The 13,151-nt window shown below is 36.2% G+C and overlaps 1 protein-coding gene across 1 annotated transcript in view; it reads left to right on the top strand.

The window, feature by feature from the left end:
- The first annotated feature begins 747 nt into the window (after window positions 1-747).
- LOC105499581 (leucine rich repeat containing 66) overlaps window positions 748-13,151 on the top strand; it is a 32,628-nt gene continuing 20,224 nt past the window's right edge. The window contains exon 1 of the mRNA XM_011772212.3: window positions 748-3,042. Coding sequence (XP_011770514.2) covers window positions 2,547-3,042 — 496 coding nt within the window. The 5' untranslated portion in view covers window positions 748-2,546. The remainder of the gene's footprint in view (window positions 3,043-13,151) is intronic.

The following is a 13,151-nucleotide window of genomic DNA, read 5'->3' as shown; positions in this document are numbered from 1 at the left end:
TGTAAATGAACTCTTCATTTCCTTTCTATAACACTGCTTTTTCTGCTGCCTTCTTCCTGTCTTTCACTAGCTGACACACAAATATACACGCCCAGTATTTCTAACTGCTTCCTCATACTTCAGCTTGACTATGTCCCTTTTGAAATTTACATTTTGCCTAATTGTTTCCAGTTTCCTAAGCAACTTTTTCTGGAGTTCACAGTGGTTCCTTACCTAATACGTATACATTTATAAATAGTATAACTTTTTAACAAATTAACACCTTTCACTTTAAGATATAAGATTGTCCTTGTCTAGCTGTTTTGAACTCAAACCTATCGTGTATAAATCTCTTCAGCTTAAAAAGAAACAGGGCAATTTTAATTCATGTCCACTTAAGAAAAAGTATTTTTCAACCATGTCTTTCTCTTCAACACTACAAAGTAATGTACCTGTTAGTGGTGACTATATTTTTTTGTTGCTGATTTTGTTACATTAGCTTGGTGCACAGTTGTATATATAATGATCTCAGCTTTGAATGTAGAAAAAATGTCTTTCTTCCTGGGCAAATCAATTCAATTTCTAGTATTGCATAAGAAGCACACTGTAAAAATAAATCACTCCTCCATGCTGTAGGGCACCTTTGCTGTTCATGGCCATGTGTACCTGAATTCAAATGCCCTTGAAAATATGGGAGGATTGACCTTGTATGAAACAAAAGTTTTAAAGTTATATTGTAAATTTCATTCACTTCACTCCATGCATTCATTTACACAGAAACAGCATAACCCAGTGACAGACTGCAGACTATTAAAAATATAAAACATTAGATAGATAAATAGATAGATAGATAATGTTCTCTTTTTTAGGAGTTCAGAACAGATACAAAGCAAAACAATCGCAATGCTGAATGTTACTAATATGTATCCATTCCTTCAGTGTTTACTGAAAGATTTCTGTAAAAATAGACAAATATGGAGGCTAAAGCAGGAAAAATGACCAAGACATAGGATGTGAGGTGAGCCTGGAAGGATACTTAAGACTGTGGCTGGCCGGGTGCCGTGGCTCACGCCTATAATCCCAGCACCTTGGGAGGCCAAGGTGGGTAGATCACCTGAGGTCAGGAGTTCGAGACCAGCCTGACCAACATGGAGAAACCTCATCTCTACTAAAAATACAAATTAGCCGTGTGTGGTGGCACATGCCTGTAATCCCAGCTACTCGGGAAGCTGAGGCAGGAGAATTGCTTGAACCCGGGAGGCAGAGGTTGTGGTGAGCCGAGATGGTGCCATTGCACTCCAGTCTGGGCAACAAGAGCGAAACTCCATCTCAAGACTATGGCTCAGAGGAAAAGGCATTGAACTTGGAACTGGGAATGAATTGAAAGTGAATTTCAGCATGCGATATGCATAGATCATTCTTTGCACAAGCCACATCTTTTAGTGGCTCCACATGAACTTATCAAGCTAGGTCATAAGTTTACCTAGATAACACAGGCTTTGAATACCAACCTGAGGGATTTGGACTATAGGCGAAATAATATAGGGAAAACATTATTGTAGGAAAATAATCCTTTGGAGTCACCTAGGATGGATCACGAAGAGGAAAAGTCAAGAGGCAGAGGCAAGAAACCCAGTTAAGTCATTTTAGTGTTTCAGACTGCTGCAGTGATGAAAACTAAACTGAGTGCCATTAGAACAGAGGAAGGCATGATTTCTTGGAAACTCATATACTCGTTAATGGATTATTTGTACACAGTGGTTTTTAAGTGGAATTTAGTTTAAAACATCACAAAAATTACCCATTTTTAAAATTACTTTTATGATACATTCAGGAATTGTAACACACTTCTTTTATAAAAACTTTCAATTTCTTCTCAAAAATTTCTGGTACAAAAGATACTCAGTGTTTCTGTATCTTATTACATCTTCATGGTTCAGAGCCAGAACATGTATTTGATAACACATTATGTTGTATATATCTAAATGATTTCATAATGATTTGAAAAGTCACAAAAGCCACACAGCAAAGCTTGTAATTCTTCTAGTTATGAAAAATAAGAGCCTCTTTTGTGAGTTGAACTTTTTAGTCGTAGAGTTATGGAGGGTCATGGCTTAGTGTAACTGGTTGTCATTTATGTAATAAACCACATGGTTGATTACGATGTTGCAGATAAGCATAGTAGACTTTGCTCTGTATTAATGGCCTGCAAGGAAACAGGGAAGTCTTTAATCTTGGTAAGGTTTCATTCATCCCAAAGCACACTGCAGAGTGAACAATACTGGAAAAGCAGATGCAGAGGTAAGGCCTAAGTGAATATGTATTTTCTGAAAAATCAGGGGAGTCCTTTCTTTAAAATGTGACATAAATGTAATTTTATACTATGGCTATGTCATTTTGGTAGCTACATTTTCATGCCCCAGTAAGAAATCAAACATTCGCTTAAATTGGCAACCTGGATAACTTTCCTAAATCTTAAATTGAAAATTAAAATTTCTGCTTATTTGCTGTTAGTTTTTTTTATATTATTGTGAATAAGTCAATTCATTTTCCTTTTTCCAGGCATTATGAAAAACCTCTGTTTCAGAGTCATTACCATAGTTATAGGTCTTTATTTTACTGGAATAATGACAAATGCATCAAGAAAAAGTAATATTTTATTCAATTCTGAATGCCAATGGAATGAATATGTTCTGACAAATTGTTCTTTTACCGGAAAGCGTGATATACCTGTGGACATACCACAAACAGCAGCCACTGTGGATGTAAGTTTCAGTTTCTTTAGAGTTATCTTACAGTTTCACATGAAAAAAGAAGAGTGGAAAATAAAACATCTGGACCTCAGTAACAATCTCATATCAAAAATAACCTTAAGCCCTTTTGCATACTTACATGCTTTGGAAGTGTTAAACCTCAGCAACAATGCCATCCACTCCCTCTCCTTGGATCTACTCAGTCCTAAGTCCTCATGGGTGAAACGCCACAGAAGCAGCTTCACAAATAGGTTTCCATTGCTGAAGGTGCTCATTCTTCAAAGAAATAAACTCAGTGACACTCCCAAGGGTGAGTACAATTTTAACTAGGCAGAGAAACAATGCTTATGTGGAGGTGTTTCATGTTCATAAGAATTCCACATTTGTTTTCAGCTTCAAGGACACAGCCGAAAGTAAAGCAATTTGATCAGAGTATGTATAATAAAGTTTCTTAGTGGCATTGGAAGTTATAGTGTCTGGAATTTACAGCTAATGAAATTTAGTCTCCCATTAGTATATCTGACATTAATGTTATGTGCAGTTATCGAGACACTAAGAAGTATGTAAGTGCTAAATAATAATGAGTGATTCTAAGTTACCTACTTTGGTTATCATATATTTGTTAATATAGAAAAGCACTGAGCAATAACTAGTTCAAATATATTTAATATGTAATGCAATTCAAATTAAATGTCATATTCATAATATTTTTCTTCTTTGAGTACATTTTGCCTCAGTCTATCTAGTTGTCCTCCAAAAGTACAGCAGAAGTATCCTAATATTATATATTGGTATGTAAATCTTCTGGTTATCAAGTCAAAATCAGAATTCCTTATCCTAGTTTCTAACAGGGTACTCCAGATAGCCTCCTATTATCATAAATTCTCATCTGACATTCAATAGTCTCCATGTTGGAGATCCTTAACAGTAAACACCAATGTTTTCTTTAGAAAATATATCAAGTTAGTAAAGCAAAACTTCCTTTGCCCTTTTTATATTCCAGAGTGCTAGACAATTAATGTCCTTTCCTTGTTTGTTTCCAGGCTCATTCACTCTTTGCTAAGCACCTACTTTATATAAGACATTATACAAAAAAATGTATAAGGATATTGTTCTCTTTCTCCATTCCAAGTTGCGCATATTTGGTTTTTCTTATTATCCAGTTCTGACATTTCATGTTTTTATTTTCATGCTCTTTCTCCAGCTTTGTTTTAAGCATCATTTTGGCAATAATAGCCTAGCAGGTATAGGAATTATTACAGTCACCATGTCAGCAGAATTGTTTGAGAAGGGTTGGAGTCTTCTGTCCCTGACCTTCTCCATAAAAGTAGTGTGTCATATTTTCAGTGTAAATGAAATGCATTTTATTTTATGATTTTTATTGTATTGTTTTTATTACAAGAAGAATACCTGTTACTTATAGAACATTTAACAACTGAAGAAAAATTTAAAGGGAAAAATTAAAGTCACTCATGTTATATATATTCTTCTAGTTTATTATTTATGCCTATTTGTACCTTTTTCTTTTAAAATTGGATCATACTGTCCATATTTCTTATTTGTATTTTCATATCGTAGAATATTTTAATATCTTTATATAATTAAGCCACCTCACAAATATTTCAAATAGTTGAATAGTTTTTATATATGCATATATCATAACTGGTTTAATCAAGCACTAGGTTATTTCCAGGTTTTGTTTTTTGATGGACGTCATTATAGCTACATATAGACATGTAATATAACAAAAATTTTTAACTGGTATGGTAGATGTGAATCTCAATCCACAAACTTAAGTGTACTAGAGATATAACCTTCTATTGTCTGTAGTAACATAATTTCTGATTCTGAGCCCCCATTAGGGGGAGTCGTAGGGATACTTAACATCAGTCTTTCATCAGCTTTCCTCTGCCTTTGCCCGGATTTGTACCCAGCTCAAGAGTCGTATACTCGTAACAAGTCATCAAGGTGTGAATGTTCCTTACCCCTGGTAGCCAGAGAATATTTCTTTTCAGTCTCTTCAGTTTGGAGAAAATTTCTTCTCCGTTTTTTTTTTTCTTCAAAACCCTCTGTCTGGCAAACACTTTCTTCTAAAGGTTTAGGGTTTTGGATAACGAAAGCCAGAAAGACTTGTAGACTCAGCTACTTTCTGCCTTGCCATGTGCCTTCCCTGGGACAATGAACGTGGAGCCTAGTCTCTGTGTGAATGGAGAGAAAGAGCAAGAGGAAAATATAGGAAGGTAAGAGATTAACAGGTCAAAATATGATCCCACCACAAGAGTAAATAGGGAAGTGCTGAGTTTCTCTCCTTAAGGCAAATGAATTCCCCTGAGCTAACTGGGGATTAGGACTAATACAGTTCCACTTAAAGACCAAATATCCCTATAAATGCAGATACAGATCCATCTTTTTTTGAGTTAAGCTATTGCCTCCCAAAAGATCAAGAAAAATGTTCAACTTGAAGAGGAGGGGGAAAAAAGAAGTGAAGTGAGCAAATTCTATATCTGAAATTCTATTAAAATTCTAGCAAATGAAGTCATAGAGAGATGAATGAAAAGATATAAATGTTGGAAGTTCAGTGTAAGGCATGAGTCTGATTGGATATAATTCAGAGTCCTTTTATCTATAGTATTTTGTTATTTAAATTATTTTCCCATAATCATCATATTAGTTTTCACTAGGTTGAGTCTCCTCTAACAACTTTTCCTATTTTATGATTCTGTGACTATGGCTGGGTTGCTCTGACTTTGAAATCTCATTTTGAAGGGAACTGCTGGTAAGAGAGAGATGCTGCCTAGGGCATACCCTATTTTTGGCCTATTTCTTTGTTCTTTAATTCTTCACTCTAAGTCTATTTATAGGTGACATCTGGATAAGATAAGATTTACTCATTGGATCATTGTGAGGATCAAATGAAAAAATGTATCTCAAAGACCTAACTTAACATGGAATTTGGCATAATAAACTGTCATAATTTAAATATGTGAAAAGTGCTTCAGAATCTTGTCTGAAGATTTATCTTGGAAATACTAGTTTTTATTATTCTCTTGTCATAAATTGAGAATAACAGTATATTTAGAAACAAATAATTAATTTTTGTCTAAATCTCAAGTTTGTTTTTGTTTTTTGAGATGCAGTTTCACTCTTGTTGCCCATGCTGGAGAGCAATGGCATGATCTCGGCTCCCTGCAACCTCCACCTCCCGGGTTCAAGTGATTCTTTTGCCTCAGCCTTGCAAGCACCTGGGATTACCGGCATGTGCCACCACACGTGGCTAATTTTGTATTTTTAGGAGAGAGGGGCTCCTCCATGTTGGTCAGGCTGGTCTCAAACTCCTGATCTCAGGTGATCCGCAGGCCTCAGCGTACCAAAGTGCTGGGATTAGAGGCATGAGCCACCGTGCCCGGCGTCAAGTTATTTTTTAAAATGTTAAACAATTATTGCAGTAGTAGCCCACTATAATTCATGAGCAGATAATTATTTGTGTCTGACTATATAGGCACTTGCATTCATCTAAAATAATAATAATAAATTAGGGACATCTCAGAAAGCAACAGTCAAGCAACCTTCATAACTATGTACCACATATTTTAAAATGGGGACTATTTCTAGAACCAATGAAAAGTTTCTTTCACTCAGGAAAGCCCACTTTTGTAAGGGCGAGATATCACATGAACTAACCCTGTCTTCAGAGTCAGTTGTGGTGTCATCAATAAGCTTCATGTTGGGAAAACGCCCAGAAGAGGTGCTGGCCAATGCAATTTATAAAACAGAAGCCAACCATGAATTTAATCTTAATAATGTTTCCACCTTCCTCCCATATTTTTGGAGTATAGCATCAATAATTGAAAAACTAGTTTTAAAACATGAAAACAATGGGATCAGTCTCTGGTTAATCTGTCTTACCTTCATCAAGCGGTATTTTTGGAGTGCTCACAGAGTAACTGGAAATGTAGCAGGAACAACATTTTGTTGGGATTCCAGTTAGGTTGATAGACCAAATGTAGCAGCCTCACATTAACCAACTAAGTTCCAGAACCCAAGAGATAAATGTGTTAGAAATAAGATGAAATAGTACCTAACATTTGAAACTGGTGGAATTAAAAAAAAAAAAAAACACAATGTATTATTAAAAAGTAAAGTATATTATGTTCCTTTATTCATAGAAAATTAAAGATTTCATCCTGATTGCTACTGGATTATGGAATTATCAATAAGCAATGTACTGACAACTAATTCAGGTTCTAAAGAAACAAAAAGTATGTAAGACACTAAACTAAGAAGGCAAGGCCTTTGGCTCACCTACATAATTTGACCACAGTAAGATCTGACCTAATGAATCAAATATCTTACCCAGGACCATTCTAGACTCTATTCCAATTCTTACTGCTCTTTGGACTAAAAGCCACAATCCCTGAATATTGTTGTTTTATGTTATCAGGTTATCATACTTGGGAGAGCACTTGAGAAGTTCATAGTACAGAGGGTGTATTTACTAAGTGTAATGTCCGAGTATCCTTTCTATGGCCTTTTTTTTCTGATAGATCATTTCTTGGAAATAATAAAACTGCCTCTGGCCACTTAAATGCAAAGGCTAATAAAATTCCTGCCTACTGTGGCCTTTGTAATCTTTAGAAGGCAGTTCAATAAATAATTCCCTTTCCACAAAGTACCTCTATATTTTCCTCCCGGCATTCAACTCTCCTCTCTTGAAACATAAAATCTACCCCTGATGTTCAAGCCCCAGCCATGAATGCACCATACAGCCTCTTTCACTCATTTGACTACCCTCTGAACATTGGCTCACCAAGCAAAAATATTAAAAGAACACATTTTCCCATTGAGAAGTGCAATCAAGTACCATGAAAGAGTTTTCTTAAATTTTCCGACTCCATCTTGAGAGACCCTAAACAAACCAGGTTATCTGAAGGACCAAACCAGTTCCCTTAAAAAAAAAAAAAAAAATCTTAATTATCTAAAATTGAAAGTAAAGGAAAAGTTTTCATCCAGGAGGAGTAACCGAACTTCCTGGTCTTTATTCTCATCTCCAGAAGAAATGTACCTTCCTCTTGGACAATCTCTGCTTGATATTATGAGGGGAGTTAAATAAGAGGATTCTCTAATAACTGCATTCAAAATCAAAATCACCCTCTCCCCACATGCTTGGGTATATTCAGTTCCCATTCTTTTTATTTACTAATTTTTTTTTTTCTTTTTTTAGACGGAGTCTCACTCTTGTCACCCAGGCTGGAGTGCAATGGCATGGTTGCAGCTCACTACAACTTCCGCCTCCTGGGTTCAAGAGATTCTCCTGCCTTAGCTTTCCATGTAGCTGGGATTACGGGCGCCTGCCACCACACCTAACTTTTTTTTTTTTTTTTTTGTATATTTAGTAAAGATGTAGTTTCACCATGTTGGCCAGGCTGGTTTTGAACTCCTGACCTCAAGTGATCCACCTGCCTCAGCCTCCCGAAGTGCTGGGATTACAGGCATCAACCACCATCCTCAGCCTATTTACTCTTATAATTCTTTTACACATCTTATATTACTCTATTTACTTGTTTATTGACCTTAAACAAGTCACTTAACCTAAAAAAGCTTCCTGGTCCTTATCTTTAACTAGGAATAATTATATGTATAGGGTTGGTGTGAGGGTTAGAGACAGTGTATATCAAGACTGTAACACATAGAGTGATGATACATGTAAAACATCTCTCATAGTGCCTGGCACACGACAGGTGTTCAAAAGTGTTAGTTCCTCTTTAGTGCCACTTGATTGTCCTGAGTCTTTAATTCTGTATTTCTTGCCCTGGTCTTTACTATAATGGTAACTGCCTTGATTTCAGGCACAATAGATAATTAAAGGGGATTCTCATTCTCTGTCTTCAGATGTTTAGAGTATTTGCCAACAGTCTTGGTGCCTCTGTTGATATTAATATAGGTCTGCATAATATTGGAAGCCCCTGCTCTTCCTTTTTCTGAGCACTTTCTGATCTGTCCTCTGACTCTCTGAACTACATTGACTCATGAAACCATCACCACTGTCAAGATAATGAACTGTTACCCCAAAAGCTTCCTCATCTCCCTTTGTAATCTATCTTTTCCACCCATCCCTTCTCCCCAACCCAGGTAACGACTGATCTTTCTGTTTCGTTATAGATTCACTTGCATTTCTATAATTTTATATAAAAGGCATTATACAATATATGCTTTTATTTTTGGTCTAACTTATTTTTTCAGCACAATTATCTTGAGACTTATCCATGTCATTGTGTATATTAAAAGTTCATTCCTACTAAAAACAGAATTACAGTTTGACCTAGCACACCCCTTAATGGGTGTATATGCAAAGGAAAAATAAATCATTCTACAAAAAAGACACATGTACTCATATGTTCATCAGAGCACCAATCACAATAGCAATTACATGGAATCAACCTAGGTGCCCATCAACAGTGGATTGGATAAAGAAAATGTGGTACATATACATCATGGACTCCTACAGAACTCTAAAGAAGAAGGAAAGCATGTCCTTTGCAGCAACATGGATGTAGCTACAGGCCATTATCCTAAGCAAAGTAATGAAGGAACAGAAAGCCAAGTGCCATATATTCTCACTTATAAATGGGAACTAAATATTGGGTTCAAACTGGCTCACGCCTGTAATCCCAGCACTTTGGGAGGCCGAGGCGGGTGGATCACAAGGTCAGGAGATCGAGACCACGGTGAAACCCCGTCTCTACTAAAAATACAAAAAATTAGCCGGGCACAGTGTCCAGCGCCTGTAGCCCCAGCTACTCAGGAGGCTGAGGCAGGAGAATGGCGTGAACCCGGGAGGCGGAGCTTGCAGTGAGCTGAGATCGCGCCACTGCACTCCAGCCTGGGCGAAAGAGCGAGACTCCGTCTCAACAGAAAAAAAAAAAAAAAAAGATGGGAACAATAGACACTGGGGACCACTAGAAGGAGGAGGAGTGTGGGAGGAGGGAGACTAAAGCTGAAAATCTACCTATTGAGTACTATGCTCACTACCTGGCAGCATCAGGCAATATACCTATGTAACAAACCTGCACATGTACTCTCAAATAAAAGTTGACATTATTTTTAAAAATAAGACAGAAAGAAAAACTTCTGTGAACTGTGGGGAAAAAGTTCATTCCTTTTCATTGCTGTGTAGAATTCCATCTTGAGGATTCATTTATCTGTTGATGGACACTTAGGTTGTCTTTTTAGTTAATAAAAATAAAGCTGCTAGATATTTCATAAATGCTGTATGCAGGTTAATGAAATTCTCTCTATTCCCAGTTTGCCCAGGACCTTTTCTGGATCCATTGAGATGATCATATGGGGTTTTTTTCAGTCTGTTAATTTGGAGAATTGTGTTTTCTAATATTAAATCAACTTTGCATTCCTGGGATGAATTCTATTTTGTCATGATTTATTATCTTTTTTTATATATTTTAGATTCAATTTGCTAAAATTTTAAGAAATTTTACATCTGTGTTCATGAGGAATATTGGGTTATTATTTTCTTTTGCTATATTGTTGATGTCTAGTTTTGGTATTAGAGTAATGCGGGCCTCATAAAATGAGTTGGGAGATATTTATTCCTCTTCCGTCTTCTGGAAGTGTTTGTTTAGAATTGGCTTTATTTCTTCCATAAATGTGTCATAGAATTCCCCAGTGAAGCTATCTGAACAGGAGTTTTTTTCATGGAAGGTATTTAATTACAAGTTTACTTTCATTAATAGATGCAGGGGTATTCACATTATTGCTTTTTGAGTGAGTATTGGTAGTTTATTAGCATAAAGCTGTTCACAATGTTTCATTATCCTTTTAATATCTATAGACTCTGTAGTAATGCCACCTCTCTTATTATTGATACTGATAATTTATATCTTATCTTTTCTGATCAGCCTGACTAGAAGTCTTTTTAAATCAATTTTATTGTTGTTAAAGAACCAGCTTTTGGTTTTATTGATTTTTCTCTATTATTTTTACATTTTCTACTTTATTTCTTCTCTGGTCTTTATTGTTTCCTTTCTTCTGCTTACTTTCAATTTCATTCATTCTTGCAAGTTTCTTAAAGGAGAAGCTGAAGTCAATGACTTGAGGCATTTCTTCTTTAATAGGCATTTAGTGCAATTTAATAATAAATTAGTAATTTCCCTCTAAAAATGGTTTAGCTACATCCCACAAATTTTGATATGTGATGTTTTCATTTTTAGTTGAGTCAAAATACTTTATTTCTATTTTGATTTTTCTTTGTACCATGGGTTATTTAGAAGTGTGTTATGAATATCCAATAATCTATGGATATCCTACAGTTCTAGCTTTGGGGTTTCCAATATATATCTTAAGATCACAGTCTATTTTTATTTGGTATTATACTACTTGCCTATAACATAAGAACCTTACAATGGCGTTCTCCCATTTTTTCCCCTCTTCTGTCCTTTGTGCAAGTATTGTCCTACATTTTACCCCTATATATGTTATAATTTCCACAATATGTTTTTACTATCTTTGCTTCTCACTGTTGCTTTTAAAGAAACTTAAATATAAGAAAAAATATTTAAATTAATGTACATACATTTCTGGAGCTCTTTGTTCCTTTCTTATATCCGGACTTCTATCTGGTTTCATTGTTCTTCTAAAGGACTTCCTTGAACATTTTTTCTAGTCTAGGTCTTCTCCTGATGAATGCTTTCAAATCTTTATTGAAAAGGTCTTTATTTGCCTTTGTTTTTCAAGTATATTTTTACTCAATAAGGAATTCTAGGCTGACCTTTTTAAAGATTTTCAGTTTGTTTAAATGTTGCTCCATTATTTTGAATTTGCATTATTTCCAATAAGAAATCTACTCTCATCCTTATCTTTATTCTTTTTATAGTGTTCCTGATATACACTCAATTTAAATTTTTGGCAATCAAATGTACTAATATTTTCCTTCATAATTTCTTTTTTTTAATCTTCAAAAACAGCTTTCCCCGTGTGCAACTACACCAATATTTTATTTATATGTGCCTTAACTCCATGGATGGCAAAATTGTCAGAGAAGATTTTTCAGGCATATTATACTTATAATCCAACTGAAATTTACTTTGTTGTGTGGAGATTATAATAATGTCTGCAGCGGATCGCTGGAATTCACCCAGGTCAAATTATTTAATCAGGAGCTCTTTTCCTGAAAACTTGATATCAGAGCATCTCATCCCCACTAGTCAGGGCCAGCTAGGTATCATGCCCTGAATTTTCTGCAGACCAGAGTTGGGAAGCCATCTTCGATTCTAGCCTATCAAACAGATTCTGTCTTCATCTTCATCCTAGCATCAGCCCATTCACGAGATAGTGTCAGAACTTAACAGAACTTAATCCAGCATAATTCACACATAGTCACCTGAGGCTAGTAGAACTCCCGCCAGATCTCACTAAACAACTTCGATTCTATACATTAAAAAAAAATGACAGTCAAGAGCTCTAACCCTAGTTAGTTGTTATCCCTCAAGGGCTCATCCCTATTATCTTGAAAGTTACACATGGGTCCCAGTCTGTTCCACAAGGCCCTCATTTGGACCCGCAGGCTACCAGGCCATGTTATTTTAATGACACTAGCAGAAACCAAGAAAGCAAGCCCTGCCACATAAGCGTGTTTCAGATCTTTGCTCACACCACCTCTGCTGCCATTCCTTTGGCCAAAGCAAATTACATGGCCAAACTCAACTCAGTGGGATGGGGAAGTGTATTTGGCCCACAGGACAATGAATATTTGATGAACAATCATCCAAACTAATGGACCTGGCTTCCACTGAACTCCAAAAGCTTGAAGATCATAGTAATCAAAGACATGTCTCAATTCTAGCTATGAAAAACCATTTTTAAGGAATGTAATAAGCATGGAGGCCTTAAGTAATTTTCTTTGGCTCACATCAAAAGTCACAAACAGGGCTGAGAGCAGTGGTTCACACCTGTAATCCCAACACTTTAGGAGGCCAAAGTGGGAGGATTGCTTGAGGCCAGAAGTTTGAGACCAGCCTGGGTAACATGGTGAGATTCTATCTCTACAAAAAATTAAAAGAAAAAAATAATAGCCAGACATAGTGGCATATACCTGTAGTCCAAGCTACTCTGAAGGCTGAGGCAAGAGAATCGCTTGAGCCCAGGAGCTCGAGGTTACAGTAAGCTATGATTGTGCCATGGCACTTCAGCCTGGTGACAGAGCAAGATCCTGTCTCAAAACAAAACCAAACAAAAACTCACAAATAAAGGTGGAATAAACCTCAGTCTCTTAAGTTCCTCTCCAGCACCCTATTACTCCGTGACACAAGCAGATTAACTAAGCAACCCCCAATACATCTGGCAATTTCATTATGTACTCCATGACCCAGACCACGCTTTTGTGGCTTTGAGGGAGGGTTGTTTGTT

This window comes from Macaca nemestrina, chromosome 3 (genome assembly GCF_043159975.1).
Source record: "Macaca nemestrina isolate mMacNem1 chromosome 3, mMacNem.hap1, whole genome shotgun sequence".
Taxonomy (NCBI): domain Eukaryota; kingdom Metazoa; phylum Chordata; class Mammalia; order Primates; family Cercopithecidae; genus Macaca; species Macaca nemestrina.
Note: the sequence above shows the minus strand (reverse complement) of the source record. Positions and strands in the feature narration are given on the sequence as shown.